We start from the raw sequence: 26,653 nt of genomic DNA on the forward strand, positions 1-26,653 counted from the left end.
TAATAAGTTGCCCACCTCTCGGGCAGGGAAAGGGTTATCCGGTGATACAGAAAACGTTATTTTTTCTGTGCCAATTCTCATTCCCAACACATAACACACAGCGTCTTAAAAACAAAACTTGCAGAATTAAACACAATTAAAAACCAGTGAATTACCCCAGGACTATTTAAATAATAATATACAGTATATTCAGCTTCAGTACCTTCATTGCATCTAGAGCTAGCCGCAGGTTTGCTTTCTCTGCAGGTTCGTTAGTGTGTTTAACCAGCTCCTGAAGCACAAACAGAAACACGAATATATGAATATAATAAAGTCACAATATGCCCCAGACTAGTTAAGATGACATCATAACAATGACAATTATTTCATGTGTTTTGTTCTCCAGAAACACAAGAAATACGTTTCAAAAAGTGTCGCATGTGGCATTATTGACGTTGAGAAAAAGGAGGAGTTATAGGGAGAGGTTATATGGGGTAATAGGAGGAGTTATAGGGAGGGGTTATATGGGGTAATAGGAGGAGTTATAGGGAGGGGTTATATGGGGGAATAGGAGGAGTTATAGGGAAAGGTTATATGGGGTAATAGGAGGAGTTATATGGAGAGGTTATATGGGGTAATAGGAGGAGTTATAAGGAGGGGTTATATGGGGTAATAGGAGGAGTTATAGGAAGCGGTTATATGGGGTAATAGGAGGAGTTATAGGGAAAGGTTATATAGGGTAATAGGAGGAGTTATAGGGAAAGGTTATATGGGGTAATAGGAGGAGTTATAGGGAGCAGTTATATGGGGTAATAGGAGGAGTTATAGGGAGAGGTTATATGGGGTAATAGGAGGAGTTATAGGGAGAGGTTATATGGGGTAATAGGAGGAGTTATAGGGAGCGGTTATATGGGGTAATAGGAGGAGTTATAGGGAGAGGTTATATGGGGTAATAGGAGGAGTAATAGGGAGAGGTTATAAGGGGTAATAGGGGGAGTTATAGGGAGAGGTTATATGGGGTAATAGGGGGAGTTATAGGGAGAGGTTATATGGGGTAATAGGAGGAGTAATAGGGAGAGGTTATATGGGGTAATAGGAGGAGTAATAGGGAGAGGTTATAAGGGGTAATTTGGAGGGGTTACATGGATCAGTGTGTTGCAGGCCAGAGAAAGGGTTAATAAAAGCTGGCACTATTGAGACTTCTCTGCAAATATTGAAACAGGTCTAATTTGATGCAGAAGTCCCTGCAGAGAGGAGGGGAGGGGGGGGTGGGGAGGGGAGGGGGGGGTGGGGAGGGGGGGGGGGGGAGAAGCAGAGACGGTTTTTCAAAGTGACACGTTCTCTGGCATCAGCAGCCGGGTCAGTGCCAAACTCAGCCATTCATTTATCTGCCCGCCGTATAATCAGGCTCGGAGCAGCCATCTTTCTTCGCCCTAATTAAAGGCTTGCCTGTAGGATACGCGCGTGATGTACGGACTGCAAGAAAATATACATATATATATACACGTTAAAGGAAAAGGTATATTTGTGTAGACCTTTCCCCCGCCTTCCGATCTGTCTGAAGACTGGAATTAACCCGTTCACTTATGCCGCAATGCGTTTCGGTGGTCCCTGGCAGGAGGGGTGTTAAGGGCGTTGTTCCCCCTGCACACTGTACAATGCAGGGTACCCATTTTAACCTGTTTATTCCCTTCCCTCCGTTTACTTATTTGGACATGAACGCTTTGTGACGATGGAGAGGATTTGGCCCGGGATTAAAGGGGTTACACCTCAATTGGCCACCCTCTAACATCACCAGGGAGACAAGGGGTTAACTGGGCTGAGGCCCAGACGTGTGATTTAACCCTTGTCATAACCTGAAAATGTATATTCCCTGTTCCCCCATGTTTTAGTGTTAATCAGTGTCTGCATCACACACAGGGATCCATCCGGGAGCACAAGGGTTAATAGTGGTATAGTGATTATAGCCCTTTGTGTAACTTTCCCGCCTTTTCAGGCACCATTTTGCAGGTTTCCATAGGCCGCCATTAGGGCTCAATGCATTTCAATAGAGAATTGTGCTGTTTTAGTCCTGTTTCCTGTAAAGACCAGCAGGTGGCGTCCGAGAGGGAGAGCGGCGGTTTCCCATTGAAAGTCAATGGGCCCATTGACTTCAATGGAGATTCCTCGAGGTAACTTTCGAAGAACAAGTTGGCAGCCATCCAGACCGCAAAACCGCAAAGCGGATACAATGTCCTTTAAAAGAGCTAAAATCACTTGAGTCAAGTTCAACATCAATTGGCGTGGGAATAAACAGTTCTAAGGCACCTAGAAATAAAATTATTTTTGCCCCTAGTTCCTAGGCTTCCCCCCACTCGACCACAACCGGGTCCCCGAATCTTGGACCCCCGATAAGGGTCGAACCAGATAGAGCGGGTCGCGCCATAGGCTTTGCCGGCGGCGGCAGAAACGGCTCAGAAAAATGACTAAGTGTGAAATGCTGAATTTTAGGAATCCATATCTCCGGTTCCGGAGGGACTAGAGGATCAAGGTTTGGGGTATCTGTAGTCACTGCTCCGGCATCACTGCAGAACCATCCTTGACACTCTTGGACCAACCCGACGGAGTATGGACCCCCTTGAAAGTTCGGGACTTTTACCATTGATTCCAATGGGAGAAAAACCGCATGGTGAAAAAATGACTAAGTGTAAAATGTTGAAATGTGTAAGTCCATATCTCCGGTTCTGGAATGCCCAGAGGGATGGGATTTGGGTGACATGTAGCCAAGGTTCCGGCTTTAATGCATGCCCATTTCCAGCCCCCTCAGACCAACAAGACGGAGTATGGACGAATGTAAAGATTTGTGGATTTTCTCATAGACTTCAATGGCGGCGGTTCAGCATTGAAAGTCTATGGCAGGAAACCCCATTGACTACAACGGCGGAGTTGCTCCATTGAAACCCATGGCGGCGGAGCCCGTTGTTTTCAATGGGGATTTAGTGAAAAGCTGAGATTTCTTTTTAGCGGAGATTTTTGTATTAAAGTGAAAAATGATTTCATGTGCATTTGTGTATCTCCGGTTCCGAAGGTCGTAGCAAGTCGCTTTTTGAACCATATGGTGTCCCCAGTTTTGGCAATGAGAACTGGGACGTTTGGACCTGCTAGACCCAACGGAACCGGATATTTTAATACGTTTATGTTTTATGTTTAATACTGTGTCCCAAGGTATGGACAAAGACCCAGAGGAAATTCTTTTGCATAGCAGGATAGCAGATGGCCCTAGAGGCGACCCAATGTCTAGGACTTAAGTATTGTTCAAAGGGTTTTGTCACCCTCCCTGTTTACCTGTGGGCTGAGAAGGCTCAAACCAGAGCAGTCTTCAAGTGTCCCATTTCACACCTTTCAACAAAGGTTTTCCTGCCAGAAATCCAAATGGGTAGACGGGCTGGCATTCCATTTACATATGTGGGGCTACAGAAATGAGACCCCAGAGTTCTACTGCGCCTGTGTCAACTAGCAGAGGGGCATGTATCAAAATGTCTTCCCACGTTAGTGACTGGCTGGAGGTATTTGCAAACCAATCACAGGTACTTAGTATTAAGGATAGAGGGACAAAAGGTTTATAAACTGCTGTCCACCCTATATCCTTTGTCTTCATGTGTTCATTGTCTTCATGCCTGCATGTCATCAGGCCTGTTGTGCTATACCATCTTGGTTGCTGAGAAGAAATGCCATGCAAGGTCTTGGGCTGATTGCTGTATGAAACTGCCAGTCCAGATGGGACTGTTTTCATCATTTTCATCTTTTAAGTAAGTGTCTATATTTTGCTGTTATTTGTACATTTTTGTGTGTTCACCTTTATCAAGGAATAAATTATATTTTATCATATCTAAGTCTCGTCCCAGTTCAAACCCAGGTATATATATATTTATATATTTTTGGTGTAAATTACAGCCTGTCATAAGCTACCGTGACACGCTTATTTGCTTGTCATTACCCAGAACCCTTTGCTGCAGTGGGGTTAGGCAGGTTAAGGACCTGTCTCTATTACTGCGTTACTTTTTTTATTAATATATAATAATAATTTTATGTCATATAGCGCACTTCTCCCAGCGGGACTCAAAGCGCGTCACAGTTACAATATACTGTGTGCTACGCAGTGCTGCACTTTCTTGACAAAGACCCTGCCCGGAAGAGCTGACAATCCATGATTTTGGAGAGAGGGGAAGTTGTAACCACTAAGGTAAGGGAGGGGTCAACCCAGGCATCTATACGCGGCTCTTCCCCCCCCCGTGGCTCTTCCCCCCCCCCCCCCGCGCGGCTCTTTCCCCCCCCCGCGCGGCTCTTTCCCCCCCCCCCCCCGCATCCACGCGCGGCTCTTCCCACCCCACGCGCGGCTCTTCCCCCCCGCACGGCTCTTCTCCCCCCCCCCCCCGGCACGGCTCTTCCCCCCCCCCCCCCCCGCGGCTCTTCCCCCCCCCCCCCGCACGGCTCTTCTCCTCCTCCACCCCCGCATTCTTACCTAAACTGGCAATCCTGTTATAAATCGGTCAAAATCCTGATTGTGTGCCTAACATAATGGCTGCTTCAGTCTGTGTAACTCAGCAGCTGCAATGTATTCTTATATTACTAAGGTAACATTAGCTATTGTTACAGTTTGCAGCTCAAACTGCCGGGAACATTGGCAACAAATGATCTCACTCAGGAAAGTGTAGCAAAGATCTTGCACTGCTGGGGAGGTGGGATAAATCCTGCTATAGAAATCACAGGATGCTCAGCATAACTGAATTGTCTCGCTGGTAAAGCTTTTACCTGGAGTAGGAGGTGGTATTTCAGAACTCTCTGCATGGGAACGACCAAAAGATCTCGCAAGGTGAATTTTCCGTTGTTCGCGCGTTTCGAACATTCCTAGGTCAAAAGAGAAAAAAGTTACAACGTAGTCCTAAGTTTGATGATGTAATATTTATTTTCGGCTCACGACACCACTATCATATTTACCAAGATACTTAAAAAAGTGAATATATATATATTTAGTAATTATTGCAAATACACCTCGATTCTTTAGAGAGACCGGTCCAGATCCCCGACGCTACGTTACATCACAATAACACTAACCGCGTATAGTCACAGGACAATAAGGTCACGTGAAGCCGTGCTTTCCCCCGTAAAGAGCATAGCGGTAATTATAACGGCCGTTAGTGATAATGACATGCAAATGAGTCGTAATCATAACCACTAAGGTTAACGTGGGACTTAGCGTGACGTTAGTTAGGTCATACCTAAACGTGGCGTTACTCACATCCAGGCGCTGACATAGGGTTTTTATAGGGTCTGGGTGGGGGTAACCCCACAGTGAGGTGATATAACTAACATAGCGTTATTTCCCTCTCTCTCACCATGAGATAAACCCCTATTTCTGGGTCTGGATGGGGGTAACCCCACAGTGAGGTGATATAACTAACATAGTGTTATTTCCCTCTCTCTCACCTTGAGATAAACCCCTATTTCTGGGTCTGGATGGGGGTAACCCCACAGTGAGGTGATATAACTAACATAGCGTTATTTCCCTCTCTCTCACCATGAGTTAAACCCCTATTTCTGGGTCTGGATGAGGGTAACCCCACAGTGAGGTGATATAACTAACATAGCGTTATTTCCCTCTCTCTCACCATGAGATAAACCCCTATTTCCGGGTCTGGATGGGGGTAACCCCACAGTGAGGTGATATAACTAACATAGCGTTATTTCCCTCTCTCTCACCGTGAGATAAACCCCTATTTCCGGCTCTGGATGGGGGTAACCCCACAGTGATGTGATATAACTAACATAGCGTTATTTCCCTCTCTCTCACCGTGAGATAAACCCCTATTTCCGGCTCGGGACGGGAGTAACACTAAGACATACTCACCGTCACGTTACTGGGAGATAACACCACATGATGCTACAATAACGTGACGGTGACCCCATGCTAATGACATGTAGAACGGACGCTGCGTCTGCATATAATTAGCAGTGAGGATACACGGTAACCTCGGGGAACATCGCGCCCGCTCCTGGTTTAGGTCACGTCCCGTTATGAGCCCGGATTTTAGGGTTTTGCACATCTGGTTCACATATGGCGGCAGAATTGGTTTAAAGAAATAACAGGAAAAAAACTCCCAATTAAACCGACCCGGAGTCAAGAAACCCGAAAGCAAATATGGTTCGCGAGCGTTCGTCGACTCGTCCTGCGGAAGGCCAGTTTTTATTTTGTACATACCTCCAACTTTAATCTGACGTCTTCTCTGCCCTTGGAAATATTATCCAAGGTCGATATGGCCAGTTCCACTTGGCTGCAATAGTCGCCGTATATTAACAGCCTAAAGAAATGGGGAGACAGTATCCGTGAGTATCAGGCGGATTATTTTGCTGCGCGCGTCCAGGGGCGAGACCCGCAGGGGTCCGGTAACGGCTTAATGAGATGCTGACCCAAGTTAACGCCTTGTCGAGCATTAACCGTGTATCTTCAAAACTCAATCAGGTCACGTGAAGCCGCGTTCTCCCCGTAAAGAGCACAGCGGTAATTATAACAGCCGTTTGTGATAACGACATGCAAATTATATGCAAATGAGGCGTGATGATAACGTGGCACAGTCACTAAAGCTCATTAAAGGTTAACGTGGGGACTTAGCGTGATGTTAGCTAGGTCATACCTAAACGTGGCGTTACTCACATCCAGGCGCTGACATAGGGTTTTATAGGGTGTGGATGGGGGTAACCCCACAGTGAGGTGATATAACTAACATAGCGTTATTTCCCTCTCTCACGTGAGATAAACCCCTATTTCCGGGTCTGGATGGGGGTAACCCCACAGTGAGGTGATATAACTAACATAGCGTTATTTCTCTCTCTCACCGTGAGATAAACCCCTATTTCCGGCTCTGGATGGGGGTAACCCCACAGTGAGGTGATATAACTAACATAGCGTTATTTCCCTCTCTCTCACCGTGAGATAAACCCCTATTTCCGGCTCTGGATGGGGGTAACCCCACAGTGAGGTGATATAACTAACATAGCATTATTTCCCTCTCTCTCTCACCGTGAGTTAAACCCCCTATTTCCGGCTCTGGATGGGGGTAACCCCACAGTGAGGTGATATAACTAACACAGCGTTATTCCTCTCTCACCGTGAGATAAACCCCTATTTCCGGGTCTGGATGGGGTAACCCCACAGTGAGGTGATATAACTAACATAGCATTATTTCCCTCTCCTCTCTCTCTCACCGTGAGATAAACCCCTATTTCCGGCTCTGGATGGGGGTAACCCCACAGTGAGGTGATATAACTAACATAGCGTTATTTCCCTCTCTCTCCCACACTGTGAGATAAACCCATATTTCTGGGTCTGGATGGGAGTAACCCCACAGTGAGGTGATATAACTAACATAGCGTTATTTCCCTCTCTCTCACCGTGAGATAAACCCCTATTTCCGGATCTGGATGGGGGTAACCCCACAGTGAGGTGATATAACTAACATAGCGTTATTTCCCTCTCTCTCCCACACTGTGAGATAAACCCCTATTTCCGGGTCGGGACGGGAGTAACACTAAGACATACTCACCGTCACGTTACTGGGAGATAACACCACATGGCAAAATTAGGATAGGGGGAGGATGGGAGAAGGGAAGCTCTTGCGACCGTCTATGATAGGGTGAAAGGTGCTAGGAGCGGAGATATACGTAGTACCAAAGAACTTGCCAAGGAAAGAAAAGAGCCCTCTATGGCTACTGTAGCACTCGATTCAAAATGTAATGTGTATTGATTAAAAATGAACCGTTATTGGTTATTAATATATAAAATATGTGGAGGACAAAAATCAGACAAACATACGGTTGTAACCATGAAATACATAACACAAAACGACGCAGTGTATAAGGAGGCGCTATAGAGGGGCTCTATTCTTAGCACAGGGAGATAACACCCCCCGATGTTACAATAACGTGACGGTAACCCTATGCTAATCACGCCCGCTCCCGTTTAATGCAACGTTCCATTGTGAGCCCGGATTTAACTGCGCTTAGCAGACCTGGCCCTGTGCGCTGCACAATGTTAATATGTAAATATTAAAGTCTTTGCCTTGTTCTTTTTTTATAAAGGATTGAAAAAAAAAAATATATATATATATAGTACACTTTAATACCGTAGCCCGTCCATACTGTATAATATAATAACAATTCCTGTATCTTCATTTCTCTTTAGTGACATTTCGGAGGTCAACATGCCAGGAATAAAATGAGCGAGATTTGGGAGTTCTGGGCCAATAAGTATTTTTGGCGTTACCCACGTCTCTGCAAATGTTGTATACTGATTGCCCTGTCAATGCACCGTCAGATTATCCTACTAGTCACTCATAGTGATGCTGTCAAACGTGTCATCTTTTAAACCCCACATTTGCTCCACCCCGGGAGGAGAGGGGTCCGGTCCCCATAAGATGCTCAGGACGTTACCTCTCCTTGTACAGGAGGAAGATTTCATAGAGGTTTTGGTTGTTCTTATGGGTGATGGAGTCGTTGATCTCCTGCATTAGGTTCTTGTGAACGCTGACCAGGTCCTGCGGGAGGAAACAGAGACACGTGAAGCCATGCATGTTCTTTATAACCCACCCCCCCCTTTTTTTTATTTTTTTACAGGGGTGGAACATGGGTTCCACCTCATCCAAAAGCCACTATTTGAGCTCTCAGGACCCCTCTGTTTCCGAGATACTGATCAGTGAAGTTACTGTGATTAAACACCCATGGGGGAAACAAAATGGCTGCCAAGTCTGAAGCCGATAGGAAGCTGCATTATCATCGGTTGGGGCTTAATATTGGACACCCATTTAAATCACCTTTAAAAACCAAGACGTTGTACTGGTAACTTCCCCAGTTAGCTTCTGGGGACCGAGGCAGGCGCCAGAGCTGAAAATGGCACGTTTAATTAATTGAATTTAGTTGGGGTGGATTATGCCTTCAAATGTTTTTTTGCCTCAGATTCGATTCCCAGCAAAACATTTTTCTAAGCCTTAATGGGTCAATGATATCAAAATCGTAAGCGCTCTGCGCAATCTCGGCAGCAAGCAGCCATATTTATATTCTCCACGTCACGCGAGTCTCATCATTTCAGGTAAATACCCAAATTGGTGTATGATAAGAAATGGGGAAACACATTGACTCCATGTTAGGCAAATCACGTGCAAACGCCAACTCGGTTGGCGACCTCAAGTGAAAGTTTCGAGGGTCTCTACCCGAGAGATCAAGCAGATGCTAAATCTTTCCCCACTGCCGGAGAGGATAGAGTACTCCTAATATACCACAGGTTCAATTCCACCCACCCTCTGTTAATTCCGTCATACTGTATAAATAGTGGTCAAGTACAACCCCGACCACCTATGTATTCCTAAAACGTCCCGAAGAAGACTGTGGCTGCTGTCTCCTCTCCCAGAATCCTTTGCTTCTCTCGCTGCTTTTGGCTTCTCCCTCCCAAGGGAGGGTAGTGACATCATCAGACTGGCACGAAAACTTTGTCTGGTTCTATGTGCCATGCTGTTCTATCCCCGGGCAGACTAGGGACTCTCTCTGTACCGTAGGCTCACAAAAGCCGTTCTGCCGTTACGACGACCGCGTTGTGTCTCTTGGGGGCTTAATTACTAAAGTAAAAAGCAGCCGCAGCTTTTCCCGCCGCGGTTCCTGTGGCGATGACCCTACGTCTACCTGTGTATACTCGGAAGAACGCGTCTCTCGTGTGTACTTAATGAAACAGCGGGAAATATTTATTCAAGTGGATTAGCGTTACGGATTTGCACCACGAACTCTCAGGAGCGTTCGCCGAAACGCTGATCAGATTCAAAACATCTTTAACACGGCTTGGTGAAGTCCATGCGAGTGCCGCCTGTGACGGGAGGGGGTAACCAGCCTCTCACATAAAGGTTAAACACGTTTTGGTTACCCCTGATCCGTGTTTAAGGGTCCAAAAGAGTTAGCTCTTGGGCCCAGGATCATTGTATCTTCACCATGTGTTACCTGTAATAAAAGTATGTGTGTGTTTTCCCCTTTCCGGGCACGCCAGCCGGCACGGATTGCTAGGGGATGAGTTTCAAGTGGGGTTTTGCTGAGGAACCGTTGACAGAATATGCCTAGGAGGTTGGGGTCCGGAGTTGTCGGTTCCCCCATAAATGTACCGGGGAATCATGCCTGATTCTCGGATACATGAAGCCACGTTGTCCCGGCAATATCTCCCCTTGAAAATGCAAGCGCGATTCACCACTAGGGTACCCTGCTTCAGCACAGCCCAGAAAGTAGAATGAGGCACAGGGATAAAACATGTATCCTTGTAGCTGAGGGAATCCCTGGGTTAAAAGGGGTACCCCAGCTAGTGCCATGGTGACCCAGAACCTGTATTGGGTTTGTGGGCTATGGAAGTCCCTTGTAAAGTATAGTAAAACCTGACCTGTTCATCGGCTTTTGGGGGTCCCTGTGTCATAGAAACTCCATATTTTGGGAGTGTAAGTTTTTAGGTGGGATATTTGGGCGAAAATGTATTTCTTTTGTTTGCAGGAGTTCGGGGGGCCCAGCTACTAGTGGTCCCCTGAATCTCCCCGGTGTGCAGGCACTATTTGTGGGTTACGGGGTGAATTACACCGGGGCTTCCCAGTGTCCCCCAGACTCCTGGATTTCAAGCCCAAATATCCCCAAGTTATTTCCCTTATAAGAATACGATTCCCCAAAGTATATTCTCTAATAAAGTGTACTTTCTATCATGTTTTGCGTTTACTATTAGGCTCTATGCAGACAGCCTGGGCATATGTTCAAGGTGCCAGCTAGTCTGCATAGAATCCGTAGATAAAAGAGGAGACGGGATGTTGAGAGGTGTCGGGGTGTTAAGTGGATGGGGCAGGGCGGAGTACTGGGTTGGAGAACAGAGACCCCCTATGGGGGGGGGGGGGGGCTCTGGTCTGCTAGACTCAGTGGCACCTGCCCAACGGGAGGCAATGGGCTGGCTAAGGAAAAGATGGCGATCATAGGCACTTTTCCTATTGGCCAGAACATATGTCCCGCCTGCAGGGTGTCCTGAGCAGGCTCAACAAGCCCCCTGCCTCTGACATCATTAGCCAGATGAGCCCTGCTCTGATTGGCTGGTGGGACATGTTCCCACGCTCTGAGTGGCCGAAAGGCTCTGTCCATGTTAAAACACAAGCCAGAGTAGTTTCTAAAAGGGGCTGCCGCAGATCAGAGCTCGCTCTCTTTCAGTCTTTTCAGACTTATAGATAGTCTTGGGCCTAGTCCAGTGAAGCGCCGGTGAGGTTTTCCAGGGGCATTGCGGTGCCAGGGTCTCCTAGCCAAAGCTGAGGACTGGTTCTGAGGAGTAAAGTTACCTGTTCCGGGTTTATCCCAGTGACGTGGAGTGAAAAAGGTAAGCCTTTGCTGAAGCAGGCACCTTGCACCTAGGAAAGCCAAGTTTACCCCAAGACACAAAGTAAGTGTGTGTATTCTCTGTATTTTGTATTTATATGTGTTTCCGAGGTCTTATCCAAATAAACCTCATTTTATTTCACTGCTGTGTTTTGCCTTGTGACGGAGCCCTTAAAACTAAATGGTGTTAAAATACCTAGTCTACCGTGACAGGCTTTTTTCTGGTGGCAGCGGTGGGATCATAGGGCTTAGCACTATAGCTTCCTGTGGGGAATTATAGGACAAAGTGAGCGTATAGATTGCAAGCTCTCAAAACAAGTAGTGCCGGAAAACACGTTTTTCCAAAATCAGGAATCACACTGGTTCTTGTCACTTAGTTTAGTGCCACAGGGTGAATATGGAGTACCCACAGGACTGTCACTGTCTCTGGGATAGGAAGATTGCGGTTGCCCGGTGTGCGCACTATGGGCTGCCGACGCGTGGCAGGTCCCAGAAGGACATGTGCGAGGATTTGGAGTAGCACGAAGCCGGTATGGCTGAATGCACTCCTGAGGTAGTGGTTGTGGCCACTACCAGCGGGACCATGAGCCCGAAGAGCGAGCCCATCAAGGGTGTCTTAGAGGGGACCTCAACCCTCCTATGGTTGTCCCTGGAACCGTTCTTACCACATTGGGTGAGATGTTAGCCTGCTTTGTCATGCTGCTACCAACCACGATGGTAGAGCAGAGGAGAGTGTTTGCCCAAATAACACTGGATATTGTGGTACGCACTGCCCCCTCTCCCAGAGTGAGGGGTTCCTGATACCCCGGAATGAGGTCCAGGTCCCCAGCTGGTGACAGACTGTGCGCCCGCGTGAGCACAGTCAGAGACACGGGTTGAACCCCGTTGTAATTCCTAGTGCCCCCGATCGAGTAACCCCAGTCTGGGGCAACATTCCCCAGATAGAGAGAGGACAACGGCGAGATGCTGCCCCCTGAACTCAAGCAGCCAGCAGCAGCTCCAGGAAAAAACACAGTCAGCGATCCCTGCAGCCCCTGCCAGCGACACAGCTACGGAGCTTCCAGACGGGCAGCAGTCTACAGCCATCAGGCAGGAGGACCAACCGGTCCACAAATATTTGTTTCTTCATCCATGGGTCCCGGGCAATCGGTGGGTCCATTGGTCCCCTGTGCTTTGGTACTTCTGAGGCAGCCTGATATGGTCTGCCCAGGGCACCGGTACCCACAGGCAGAGGTGCCGGTGGAGTTACCCAGAGAGGATGCTCTTATGACCCCAGTCACAGAGAGCCAAAGTGGGGCAATTGCCCAGGCAGCGGAGCCTTAGGTACCCCTGCCCCCTGAGGTTGTCACTGTCCCCTTGCATTTGGGACCAACAGATCCTGCGGTACCTGAGGAGCCCAGTAACTCCAGTCTGGGGCAACGCTCCCCAGCTACAGGATGGACGTCCTGCGAGAGGCTGTGTCCCCAGGTGAAGCAGACGGCAGCAGTGCAGCAGCTTCAGACCCAGATACAGGATGGACGTCCTGCGAGAGGCTGTGTCCCCAGGTGAAGCAGACGGCAGCAGTGCAGCAGCTTCCCCAGCTACAGGATGGACGTCCTGCGAGAGGCTGTGTCCCCAGGTGAAGCAGACGGCAGCAGTGCAGCAGCTTCAGACCCAGATACAGCCAGCAGCCTCTAAAGATTTATTTTTTTCATCCAGGGGTCTCTGGCAGTCGGCCAGAGAGTCCCCTGCAACAAGGTACTCCTGGGCAGCCTGATAGGGCCATCTTCCAAATATAGTCCTACACATCGTTATTCCAGCAATGCCCCAGAGTGTCCCAGCTGTGCCCCCAACCTTCCAGCAGTGCCTCCCCTTCCCCCCCCCCCCACCGCCCCCTTTATTCCTGTTCCCGTTATCGGGACTGCCCTATCCTATTTAAGACTATTACATCTGCATTTGAACAGTTAGTACTGTAGGGCGGTGAGCCCGATATACACAGATACAAACGTTTACACCCTGCTTATAATATTTATCTTGTTTATATTCTAAATAATATTTACGCTATAATCTATATAATATTTATAATAATATATACTACTTATATGCTACATATTTATAATTTAACATACATTTTATTATTAGTTATATCGCATATTAAATATATCATATATTAAATATATCGCATATTAAATTTCATATTTATAATAATGTATACTATTTATATTAAAAATAATATGTATTTAATATATATATATATTTGATTATTGTTTTTATTTTATATATTTCATATTACATTCCATATTTAAAATAATGTATACTTTTAATATTATAAATAATATATATATATATATATTTGTTTTTATTTTATATATTTCAGATTTATAAAATTCTAAATATGCACATAACCCATTTATATTTGAATATTATTATAATTGATTATGAATTATATGTTTCATCAAATGTTTATGATTTATACTATTATTTTAATATATATATATATATGTACGGCTTAGGTATAGTTCCGTACAAAGGTTACTCTGTTACAAGGTTGCTAAGCAACAATAAAGTGGCTAAGGATGTCTGCAACTCATTATGTCACATGCAAGATATATAGCCTACCAGGTAAAACACCCACAGAGGGGAGATAGAGAGAGGGGGGGGAGAGAGGGGGGAGAGAGAGAGGGGGGGGAGAGAGGGGGGAGAGAGAGAGGGGGGGAGAGAGAGAGGGGGGGGAGAGAGAGGGGGGAGAGAGAGATATGGTTGAGGGTGTCTGCAACAACCAGAATGCCTCCTCAAGGAGGGGAGGAGAGACAGGACAGCGAGGAGGAGACAGAGAGAGACAGCAAGGAGGAGGAGGAGACAGATGGTTGACGAGGAGGAGGGAATGAAGAGCAGTGTGCACATGGGGCAGGAGGGAGTGCAAAGAGAGGGGGGGAGAGACAGCAAGGTTAGTAGGAGGAGGAAACAGAGAGACAGCAAGGAGAGGGAGAGACAGGTGAGATGAGTAGGAGAGGAGGGAGTATAGTGTGCACAGAGAGGAACAGACACAGTAAGGCAGGGAGTGCAGAGAGAGGGGAGGAGAGAGTGTAAAGAGGAGCTGGGCGTGGTGGAGGAGAGAGAGTAAGGTGGGGAAGAGGGGACAAGAAACAGCAAGGCGTTACAGGGAGGGGTAAAAACAAAGACTAGTGTTTAATTAATAACCTTTCAGATCTCCTAGGTGGGCGTATGCTACGTGTCATAAATTATGTTTAAATAAGGTGTTTTTTCTCTCCTACTCTCAATTTTTTTCTATAAATAATATGTATAATATAATATATATATATATATTATTATTGTTATATACAATTTCATATATTTCCTATTTATATTATACAATATGTATACTACTTTGATATTGGAATACTATTATAATTGAATACGTATTATTTATATTTAGTACAATGTTTATCATTCATACAAATAATATCATATCTATAGCACACGTCCTGTTTGTGATGAGGGGGCTGTATCACTCACAGGGATATTAATGAACACGCTCTCCAGGTCAGTCGATGGTAGGAACTTCTTCAAAGGCTCCATGAAGAACTGCCGAGGAGAGAACAGATCAATGGGGTTATCACACAGCCGGGGGGCTCGCTGCAACATAACAGGCATCGGAAGTACAGGAAATACCTGGCAAACTGGGGGGGTCCGCTGCGGAAAGGTGCATTACTTATACCATTACAAATTCCTTTTGTATCTTATCAAATGTTCTCGTTACTAAATACTACCCGGCGTCTCTCAGCGTCACAGTATCAAGGGGTATCGTCCTATTGTGGCGTCAGCTGGGGATTGGGGAGAGTCACTAAAAGGAGTTATAGGGACAGGTTATATGGGGTAATAGGAGGAGTTATAGGGAGCGGTTATATGGGGTAATAGGAGGAGTTATAGGGAGGGGTTATATGGGGTAATAGGAGGAGTTATAGGGAGGGGTTATATGGGGTAATAGGAGGAGTTATAGGGAGCAGTTATATGGGGTAATAGGAGGAGTTATAGGGAGCGGTTATATGGGGTAATAGGAGAAGTTATAGGGAGGGGTTATATGGGGTAATAGGAGGAGTTATAGGGAGGGGTTATATGGGGTAATAGGGGGAGTTATAGGGAGCGGTTATATGGGGTAATAGGAGGAGTTATAGGGAGGGGTTATATGGGGTAATAGGAGGAGTTATAGGGAGGGGTTTTATGGGGTAAAAGTAGGAGTTATAGGGAGGGGTTATATGGGGCAATAGGAGTAGTTATAAGGAGACGTTATATAGGTAATAGGAGGAGTTATAGGGAGAAGTTATATGGGGTAATAGGAGGAGTTATAGGGAGAAGTTATATGGGGTAATAGGAGGAGTTATAGGGAGAAGTTATATGGGGTAATAGGAGGAGTTATAGGGAGAAGTTATATGGGGTAATAGGAGGAGTTATAGGGAGAAGTTATATGGGGTTATATTATTTTTGAAACAGAAGATATGAAATATTGTAGAAAGGAACCCACAGACTCCAGGTCTTTTTTTTCCTTTCCTTTGGTATAATGTTTTTTTACTTGGAAGTCTTACAATCAAATATATATATATATATATATATATATATATATATATATATATATATATATATATATATATATATATATATTCATTCATTCATTGTAACATCGCCGGAAGAAGAGATCAGTGTATCTCGAAAGCTCGCACAAATAAAAGCATTTCGTTAGCCACAGAACGGTATCTATTTAGTTTTTGAATATATATAACACTTCCACCTTTTCACAGTCACATCTGTCCCTGAATGTACATTTGAGTCTGTTCCGTCATTTTTAACCGTTTAACATAGTAACATATCGCTTGAATTCATTACATCTCATCAACCTTTGGCATTTTCAACCTCGTCTCGTCATCCACCCCGCGACGGACGGTGAGATTCAGGTCAGCGGTTTGATATGACGAACCCTACCTGAACACTGCCGGTTTGGCAATACGAACACTCCCTGAACTCCCACTGCCCTTTCATTTAGTCGACCTGTCTGTTCCCTTAGACTGTGTCCATGGCGGGCGCACAGCGCGATCAAAATTCCGTGCCCCCACGAGGCAGGCCACAGAGCGCGCGACCGCGTGCGTGATGAGGCGCGCCGGCGCACGCGATCCATGAGCAGACCCGAGTCACGTGAGCGGGTTCACCCAATGAGGACGAACCAGCTTCGTGACGTCACAGCCACGCCTTCCGGTCACGTCTACCCCTATGCCACAAAATCACTGCAGCTACAGGCGCGCAACGCCACGAGCACGGTCGAGCACGCGCGCTCACCCTGGACCCGGCCTTATGTCTCCCTTGTCACTTATTCCACTTTGTCCTTCTCTGCCTCGCCCCCCCCCCCCCAACCCCCCGTTTCTCTCTTCGGGCCGATCGCTTTGTGTCGTGTAGACTGGATGCCCACTTGTGTTCCTGTGTCTAAACGTGTCTGGGTTTAGTGGCAAGGTTTCGATTAGGTTTGGGGGGTGGGGAGGGGTATCTAGCCTGGTCAGGCACGCCTGCCTTTTCTCGGCTGTTTTGGGGGTTTCTTTCTCTTACACCGTTACTGGGGATCTCTAGCTAGCACATGAGTCGCGGGCCATGCGGGGTGTTGGAAATTGTCGGGGATTATTAATGTAATGTCTTGGGACAATGTGCCACTGACGGTCTCCCGGGTTTGGGACACCTTGCCTGCCTTGTTCTCTTTGTCTGTGTGTAATGTAAATAGGCCAGACCTCTTTTCTCTCCATAGCTCTATTTATGGTGGGGGTGTGGTATATCCACGGCAGTAGGAGTGTTTTCCTGGCAACCACGGCAATAGTTTGTCTGAATCTGTTGTTACCTTTGGGGTCTACTCTCTTCTTCAGTTTAATTTACTTGGTCTATGATGTTAAAGGTTGCGTATTCTGGGCTTAGTGCAGGGTTGGGCCACTCCAGTCCTCAAGGGTCACCAAGAGGTCAGGTTTCAAAGATATCCCTGCTTCAGCACAGGTGGCTCAATCAGTCCCTGCTTCAGCACAGGTGGCTGAGTCTGTGGCTCAGTCAACGAGCCGGGTGCTGATATCTCAGACCAGGGGGTGGCCAACTCCAGGTCTCAAGGTCCACCAACAGGTCAGGTTTGAAGGATATCCCTGCTTCAGCAGTCAAAGACTGAGACACTGATTGAGCCACCTGTGCTGAAGCAGGGATATCCTGAAACACTGGCCTGTTGGTGGCCCTTGAGGATTGGAGTTGGCCACCCCTGGGCTAGAGGGATGTTAGTGTGTAACACATCTCTGCTAAATGTGTTAATTTGTGTCCAGAACTGCTGCATCACAGGGCCGCCCCATCGGCAGTGTACGAGCTGTGCACGTTTTGTACATTTGCTGTCGGCGCAGAGGTTTGCTCTCAGTCTGAGTGCTCTGTGCAGGATGTTGTAGTGCATTTCCTGATAGACTGAGAATGGGATATTCATGTTTGAGCAGTCTGCTCGCCAGGTTGCCATCCCTTGTGTGTGTCTGTCCGATTTGCTCTATTTTTTCCCGGCGGTTGTATATGTTGGAGATTGATGATATCCCAATAACGCGTCATTTGCAGGAGGGTGTCCAGAGGGTTATCTTTCACCTCTGCTGATAAGCTATTCGCTATGTCCCGTGTGTCTGGTTTGGAGGTACACAAAGAATTGTGAGTTGGGTCTTTGGAATGTTCTCCTTTTTGGAATGTGTAGATTGAGCAGTCTAACTTGCGGAGGAGCTGCCCTATGCTGAGTGGTCTAACTTGCGGAGGAGCTGCCCTACGCTGAGCGGTTTAACTTGCGGAGGAGCTGCCCTATGCCGAGTGGTCTAACTTGGGGAGGAGCTGCCCTATGCTGTGCGGTTTAACTTGCAGAGGAGCAGCCCTACGCTGAGCAGTTTAACTTGTAGAGGAGCTGCCCTGTGCTGAGTGGTTTAACTTGCAGAGGAACTGCCCTATGTTTAGTGGTTTAAATTGCAGAGGAGCTGCCCTGTGCTGAGCAGACTAACTTGCGGAAGAGCAGCCATATGCTTAGTGGTCTAAATTGCGGAGGGGCTGCCCTATGCTGAGCGGTCTAACTTGCGGAGGGGCTGCCCTATGCTGAGCAGTTTAACTTGTGGGGGAGCTGCCCTGTGCTGAGCGGTTTAACTTGCAGAGGAACTGCCCTATGTTTAGTGGTTTAAATTGCGGAGGAGCTGCCCTGTGCTGAGCAGACTAACTTGCGGAAGAGCAGCCATATGCTTAGTGGTCTAAATTGCGGAGGGGCTGCCCTATGCTGAGCGGTCTAACTTGCGGAGGGGCTGCCCTATGCTGAGCAGTTTAACTTGTGGGGGAGCTGCCCTGTGCTGAGCGGTTTAACTTGCAGAGGAACTGCCCTATGTTTAGTGGTTTAACTTGCGAAGGAGCTGCCCGACGCTGAGCGGTTTAACTTGTGGTGGAGCTGCTCTATGCTGAGCAGTTTAACTTGCGGAGGAGCTGCCATATGCTAAGTGTAGTGGTGTTCCTGTTTCCCCGCTGTACCTCCGCTGTAGGACGCGTCTGGAGGTTCCGCAGCGGCCCGATAGCATAGGGCGCCGCCATGTTGTGATTGGCATTGCGCAATACTCATGCGCGATCGGCGGCACAGAGAGTTCGTGCATGCGCAGTGTAAGCGCGCGAAACGGCTGGCCAATAACAGGAGGCTCTGGGGTAAAACTACAATGCCCATGAGCCTCAGCCAAGCCACATGACGCCAGGGAGCGAATAGGAGTGCAGGGTTGCTGGCAGGCAGGAAGGGGAAGCGTGAGGGAGAGACCACGCTAGCAGAGGGTGCCGGAGGAGTAAGGGGAGAGGGTGTGTGTGTGCAGGGGGTCAGTGGCCCGCCTGCGTAGACCAGATTTCCCCTCAGGCCCCAGTGCAGACCCTGAGTCACCATTAGCTTGTGGTGCTGCAGGGAAAGCCCTAGAGAGAGAGACATTCTATTCCCTTACTGTATTAGCAGATAGGGACACAGTGTTTCCGGAGCTGCGGTGGTGATGGTGGTTTGGGCTCAAGCTGCTGGACATTTGCAAACTCATGAGAGACTACGCTGGATCGGCGGATCCTTTTCGAAGTCTGTTACCGGCTGCTGGAGTGGCCGGAAGGTATTTAATAAGTGCACCAACACCGGTACCTTCAGGCGCTGATCCCGCCTTGGGGGAGGGTTCTTTGGGGACACTGGGTTGAGTGACCAAGGGACTGAGTCTAGACATTGGACACGGAGTGTGGTAACGCGTGGTGGGAAGTGACATTACGCGAGTGTGGGAGTGGCCAGGCCACAGGTGTGTAACAACTGATTATCAACTATTCATGTACTGTGATTATAGGTGTTTTATTCTTCAGAGGTATAGGTTAAGGTTTTGCAATCACTTATTAGTAAAAGGTTACAACGTTGAGGCTTGTTATCATTATTCTTACCTAGGGGAATCTTACTTATTGGGGATCCTGGGTAAGTGGAGGCGCTGCCAAGACCATCTTGTTACCCCAGACTCCCAGCTAGCGGAGGCCCAGATCTCGCTGAGCCAGCAGGTACATACAGCACTAGTAGTCTCTCTATATCAGCAGGAAGGAGGGCTACATAAGTATTCCTTTTTTACTCCCAGGTGGGGAATGGGTATTTCGCTTTACCCTCTTCAAACGGCTGGTTATTAGTAAATGGTAGGCTTAATGATTTATCTCTTCCCAGGATGCAGTGCTGTGCGAGCTCTGTACCATGCCTTGTATGTGCTAAAGAGCAGGACAATTCCCTTTATATTTGCTGGGAGCTCACTGGGCGCCATGTGTAATAGAAGCTGGGCTTATGTCTGGGCTCAGTTGTTGGTCTGTTACTTGCATTGCGAATTGACTGGTATGATTTATCCAGTCTCCTGCGTACCTTAAGAGTAACGCAGTGTTATATAATTTAAGCAGCGGCAGGTTTATTCCCCCATTACTTTTATGTCCTTGTAGTTTGGTCGTACGTATTCTGGGTTTTCCCATATAAATCTTCCAGTGCTTTGTTCAGTTTTATTTCATTATTATTGGTAGCATTTCTCAGATATAAAGGACTGGAGGGGAAATTGAAGGTTCCCCTTCCACCCCAGCTCTTTTTGTCTGTGAGTGCTAATGTTTGACTGTTCCTAGTTTATGCAACAAAAGACAGGGGTGCCCAAGCATTGGGCACCCCTGTCTTTTGTTGTATACATTTGCCATGCTCATTAGCACTCATTTTGGCATAAATATATATTCATGATGTGGTGGGTGTAGGAGTTTGAGCTAGCTGGGAATGTGTGTGTGTTCCTAGTTTATGGTTAAGCCGGAGATTTTACGGAATATCTGTATTTTCAAAAGCTGCTACTTTTAGTTCCGGATTTCCTATGTGTATGCCCTTAAAAGTTGTTCATCTGTTTAAGATGTCGTATTAGAGGGTCTAGCGCCAGGTCAAATAGCATTGGAGAGAGTGGGCATCCCTGCCTTGTGCCTTGCTGCAGCACAAAGGGGTCAGGAGTTTAGCATATTGGTCGTAACAAAGGCTTTAGGAGTGGCATAAATAGTTTGGATGAGTGACATAAAGCTTTATTATGTGTGGCCATGTGATCTTATCGAATAGTTCTCACCTTCTCTATAGATTCCAGTGTTTCTGTGTACTTCTCCTCCGTTTGCTTTATTTCCGACAGACAGCAGCTACGTATGTCATTCTCTGTTGACTTCTGCAAGGAGGAGTTATAGGGAGGGGTTACATGGGGTAATAGGAGGAGTTATAGGGAGGGGTTATATGGGGTAATAAGAGGAGTTATAGGGAGTGGTTATATGGAGCAATATGAAGAGTTATAGGAAGCAGTTATATGGAGCAATAGGAAGAGTTATAGGGAGCGGTTATATGGGGTAATAGGAGGAGATATAGGGAGAGGTTATATGGGGCAATAGGATGAGTTATAGGGAGAGGCTATACGGAGTAATAGGAGGAGTTATAGGAGGCAATAGGAGCAGTTATAGGTAGCGGTTAAATTGAGTAATAGGAGAAATTATAATAAGAGGAAAACTAAATTTTTTATAGCGATCTCTTCGCAAAGACAATTTTTACTGAATTATGGCATTTCCTGATTTGGCGCAGGTCACATTGTTCGCCATTTACGCACCCTTCCTCCCATTTTAGTTACTAGGAAAATTACGCTCCAAACTGTGAGTCAGGCAGGTCCTTACATTAGGTAGGGGCGCTTCCACCTTCATGAGGTCTTCATACACTTCACCTCCTTCATCCTCTCTGTATACACAGTCATAGTAAAGCTCCTCATCATCATCCCCACCGGATTCACTGCAGGAGAGAGGGAAAACACAGCTCAGGAACAGGGAGAGGGTCCAAAATGGATAACATAGCAACGCCACCCAGGCCCAGATCCAATAAATCACAACGTCAGGTTAATCCAACCCAACGGCACGTTAATCCGACCCAACGGCGTGTTAATCCAACAATGCGTTAATCAAATGACGCGTTAATCCAACCCAACGGCGAGTTAATCCGATCCAACAATGTGTTAATCCAACAATGTGTTAATCCAATCCAACGACACATTAATCCAACCCAACAACACATTAATCCAACCCAACGACGCGTTAATCCAACCCAACGACGCGTTAATCCAACCCAACAACGCGTTAATCTAACGGGGGCGGAGAAGGGGAGGAGGAGCAGGGAAGAGGAGGAGGGGGAATGACCCTTCAGTGCTGGAATATATTACAGCCTATTCAAATACATGGACTGTAAAGTGTCTTCCCGCGCTAGAAGGAGTCTCATGGCAGAAAATTGCTTATTCGATACGCTTCTCTAACTCTCGAGAGTAAAGTGTTTTGTACCAGTATGAGCACTCAATGAGAAGTAGAGCTCAAAAGTACTAAGCATACACTAATAGTGGTGCTAGCCATTAGCTGGTTTAGCTCACACTGTTAGAGCTGTTGCCCAGAGTAACAGAGGTTGTGGGTTTTAATCCTGTTGGGTCTGACACCAGTCCAGTCATTAGGTGCCTTAGGCTTGTCAAGTTAATATTGATCTTATGGACAGCCTTTTAGGAAGTATGGGATGGGACTCATTTAAATATACTTTCGTCAGCACAAATGAATGCTATAGTTACACATCAGCAGCCTTTGATGTGTAACTATACTGTAACCTCTTCCGTCACCCATGTGACATCGAGCAGACTGAAAGTACAGAGCCACCAACACACAAAAGAACAGAGGCTCTGACCAAACTGTTTCCAGAGTTGTTGAATCCCTATTTACGCCCAAAAGCACAGGAGAACATTTTGCTATTAATACGTACTCTATCAAATCAGGGAGAGCTTTGTAAATGTCTTCATTTTCAACGCTTTCCTCAGTGGGGAACGGCCTAGAGAAAAGAGAGAGGAACGATAGTGCGCATCCAAGGAAGAGAAGTACTGTGGTATTTAGATTTGTCTATTTATCGGTTTGTCCATCTATACATTCTTCTTATACATCGCTCCCTCCCCATACATCACTCTGTCCATACATCCCTCTATCTATACATTCATCCATATATGCATAAATTCATCCATCACACTATGATCCCATCTACCCATCTATCCATCCACCTATTCAGCCTATCCGCCTATCCAGACATCTATTTACCCACTTACCTATCCATCCATTCACCTACCCATCTATCCATCCACCCATCAATCTAACATCAATTCACCTACAGTGCATCTATCTATCCATTGATCCGTCTATCCACCCACAAATCTATCTATACATCCATCTAACCGACCACCTGCTCATCCATCCGTCAATATTGTATTGTATTGTATGTCTTTATTTATATAGCGCCATTAATGTACATAGCGCTTCACAGTAGTAATACATGTGGTAATCAAATAAATAACAGATAATATAAATAACAGATCATGGGAATAAGTGCTTTAGACATAAAAGTAACATTAAGGAAGAGGAGTCCCTGCCCCGAGGAGCTTACAGTCTAATCGGTAGGTAGGGAGAACGTACAGAGACAGTAGGAGGGAGTTCTGGTAAGTGCGTCTGCAGGGGGCCAAGCTTTATGTATCATGTGTTCAGAATATCCACAGTGCTATTCATATGCTTCTTTAAGCAAGTGTGTCTTAAGGTGGGTCTTAAAGGTGTCTAGAAAGGGTGCTAGTCGGGTACTGAGGGGAAGGGCATTCCAGAGGTGTGGGGCAGTCAGTAAAAAGGGTTTAAGGCGGGAGAGGGCTTTAGATACAAAGGGGCCAGAAAGAAGACATCCTTGAGCAGAACGCAAGAGTCGGGATGGTGCATAGCGAGAAATTAGGGCTGAGATGTAAGGAGGGGCAGAAGAGTGTAAAGCTTTAAAAGTGAGGAGAAGAATGGAGTGTGAGATGCGGGATTTGATCGGAAGCCAGGAGAGGGATTTCATGAGGGGAGATGCTGAGACAGATCTAGGAAAGAGTAGAGTGATTCTGGCAGCAGCATTTAGGATAGATTGTAGGGGAGACAGGTGAGAGGCAGGAAGGCCGGACAGCAGGAGGTTACAGTAATCAAGACGGGAGAGAATGAGGGCCTGAGTCAGAGTTTTAGCAGTCAAGCAACAGAGGAACGGGCGTATCTTTGTTATATTGCGGAGGAAAAAGCGACAAGTTTTAGAAATGTTTTGAATGTGAGGGGCGAATGTGAGAGAGGAGTCGAGTGTGACCCCTAGGCAGCGTGCTTGGGCTACTGGGTGAATGATCGTAGTTCCAACAGTGACGTGGAAGGAGGTAGTAGGGCCAGGTTTGGGAGGAAGTATGAGGAGCTCTGTTTTAGCCATGTTGAGTTTAAGGCGTCAGAGGGCCATCCAGGATGATATAGCAGAGAGACATTCAGAAACTTTGGTTTGTACAGCAGGTGTAAGGTCAGGGGTTGAAAAGTATATTTGTGTGTCGTCAGCATAGAGGTGATATTTAAACCCAAAAGATGTTATTAGGTCACCTAGAGAGAGTGTGTACAGAGAAAAGAGAAGAGGTCCCAGGACAGAGCCCTGGGGTACCCCCACAGAGAGATCAATAGAGGAGGAGGTGGTGTTAGCAGAAGAGACACTGAAAGTACGATGGGAGAGGTAGCATGAGATCCAGGATAGAGCTTTGTTCCGAATACCAAGAGTATGGAGAATATGAAGGAGAAGAGGGTGGTCCACGGTGTCAAATGCTGCAGAGAGGTCGAGTAATATGAACAGAGTGTAATGACCTCTGTCTTTGGCAGCATGGAGGTCGTCAGTTATTTTAGTGAGGGTTGTTTCCGTGGAGTGAGCAGTACGGAAGCCAGATTGTAGAGGGTCTAGGAGAGAATAGGTGTTGAGAAAATGGAGCAAGCGAGAGAATACAAGACGTTCAAGGAGTTTAGAGGCAAAAGGCAGGAGGGAGACAGGTCGATAGTTAGAAAGACAGGTAAGGTCAAGCTTGCTGTTTTTGAGTAATGGTATGACTGTTGCATGTTTGAAGGAGGATGGAAAGGTTCCAGAGCAGAGGGAGGAGTTAAAAATGTGTGTGAGCGTAGGGATTATAGTAGGAGCAAGAGGTTTTAGGAGATGAGAGGGAATGGGGTCAAGAGGGCAAGTGATAGAGGGAGAAGAGGCGATCAACAGCGACACATCCTCCTCTGACACAGTGGAAAAAGAGTCAAGGAAGGCAGGAGGAGAGTTAGGAAGAGGTGTAGGATGGGAGGAAGAGGTGTAGGATGGGAGGAAGAAACAGAGGGGATGTTCTGACGTATGGATTCCACCTTTTCCTTAAAATAGTCAGCAAAGTCCTGATCGGAGATGGAGGAAGGAGAGGCAGCTGAGGGTGGTTTGAGTAGAGTATCAAAGACAGAGAACAGTCGGCGTGGGTTAGACTTGTGCATGTTGATTAGTGCAGAAAAGTAGGCTTGTTTAGCTTGCGAGAGGGCAGAGTTGAAACAGGATAGCATAAATTTGTAGTGAAGGAAGTCTGCGAGAGTGTGAGATTTCCTCCAGAAGCGTTCAGAGAAACGAGTGGAGGAACGCAGCATGCGCGTGTGGGAAATTTAACCAGGGTCTAGGGTTAGAAGGGCGAGTGCGGCAGAGAGAAAGCGGGGCATGTAGGTCAAGAGAGGAGGACAAGGCAGAGTTGTAGTTCCTGACCAGGTTGTCAGGGTCTGTAGCAGAGCTGAGAGAGGGGAGGGAGGAGCGTAAAGTGGACTCAAAGTCAGGTAAGTGAATAGAGCGCAGGTTTCTGCAGAACCGGGGGGTAGGTTGAGGTGGAGAAGGGGAGAAGCGAGATAGAGAGAATGAGATGGTCAGAGAGAGGAAAAGGGGAAATGGAGAAATCGGAGAGAGAGAAGTTTTTAGTGAAAACCAGGTCTAAGTAGTGGCCATCCTTGTGGGTGCTGGCTGCAGTCCACTGTTGAAGGCCAAAAGAAGAGGTTAGAGAAAGAAAGCGGGAAGCCCAAGGGAGAGAGGGGGTCATCAATGTGGCAATTGAAGTCCCCAAGGAGAAGAACAGGGGAGTCTGAGGAGAGAAAGAAAGAGAGCCAGGATTCAAAGTGAGAGAGAAAGGCAGAAGGGGGATGAGTAGAGGTAGGTGGGCGATAGATGACCGGGACCATGGACAGGGAGAGGAGAGAAGATCTGGACAGTGTGAGCCTCAAAGGAGGGAAAAGCAAGAGAGGGAGGAATTGGAAGGGTTCGGTAACGGCGGAGAGAGGAGAGCAGGAGCCCCACGCCTCCACCCCTGCCATCAGTGCGCGGAGTGTGGGAGAAGGAAAGGCCACCATAAGAGAGGGCAGCTTCCAGAGCAGAGTCAGACTGAGTGAGCCAGGTCTCAGTTATAGCAAATAGGAGCAGAGAGTGAGAGAGAAAAAAGTCATGTACAGAGAGGAACTTGTTAGAAAGAGAGCGTGCGTTCCAAAGGGCACAGGAGAAAGGGAGAGAGGAGGGAGGGTGGCAGGGGATGGGTATGAGGTTGGAGGGGTTGACACCAGAAGGAGTAGAGGTTGCAATTGGCAGGCGAGGACGAACGCATGTAGAAATAAGGCAGGGACCAGGATTGGGAGAGATATCCCCAGAAGCAAGGAGGAGAAGCATGGATAGAAAGAGGATGTGTGAGGAGGATTTGTAGGGGTGTTTTTTAGTGCAGGGGATATAGCTGTGTGGTGTCAGAGGACGCAGGTAAGAAAGGAGTTCATGTGAACTGAGAAGTGGGGAAGGAAGGAGAGATGGAGATATATGAATAGAGTCAGAGACATACAGAGGCTGGTAAAAAGAAGCGCA

General features: G+C 47.0%; 1 protein-coding gene across 2 annotated transcripts in view; it reads right to left on the minus strand.

Moving 5' to 3' along the window:
* VAV3 (vav guanine nucleotide exchange factor 3) overlaps positions 1-26,653 on the minus strand; it is a 229,582-nt gene that overhangs the window by 166,037 nt on the left and 36,892 nt on the right. For both annotated transcript variants that reach the window (XM_075617032.1, XM_075617033.1), the window contains exons 5-12: positions 22,703-22,768; positions 21,589-21,700; positions 21,003-21,095; positions 14,881-14,949; positions 8,446-8,549; positions 6,218-6,317; positions 4,771-4,866; positions 203-271 (exon numbers count right to left, since the gene is read on the minus strand). In XM_075617032.1, coding sequence (XP_075473147.1) covers positions 203-271; positions 4,771-4,866; positions 6,218-6,317; positions 8,446-8,549; positions 14,881-14,949; positions 21,003-21,095; positions 21,589-21,700; positions 22,703-22,768 — 709 coding nt within the window. The remainder of the gene's footprint in view (positions 1-202; positions 272-4,770; positions 4,867-6,217; positions 6,318-8,445; positions 8,550-14,880; positions 14,950-21,002; positions 21,096-21,588; positions 21,701-22,702; positions 22,769-26,653) is intronic.

The sequence above is a fragment of the Ascaphus truei genome, chromosome 10 (assembly GCF_040206685.1).
Source record: "Ascaphus truei isolate aAscTru1 chromosome 10, aAscTru1.hap1, whole genome shotgun sequence".
NCBI lineage: Eukaryota > Metazoa > Chordata > Amphibia > Anura > Ascaphidae > Ascaphus > Ascaphus truei.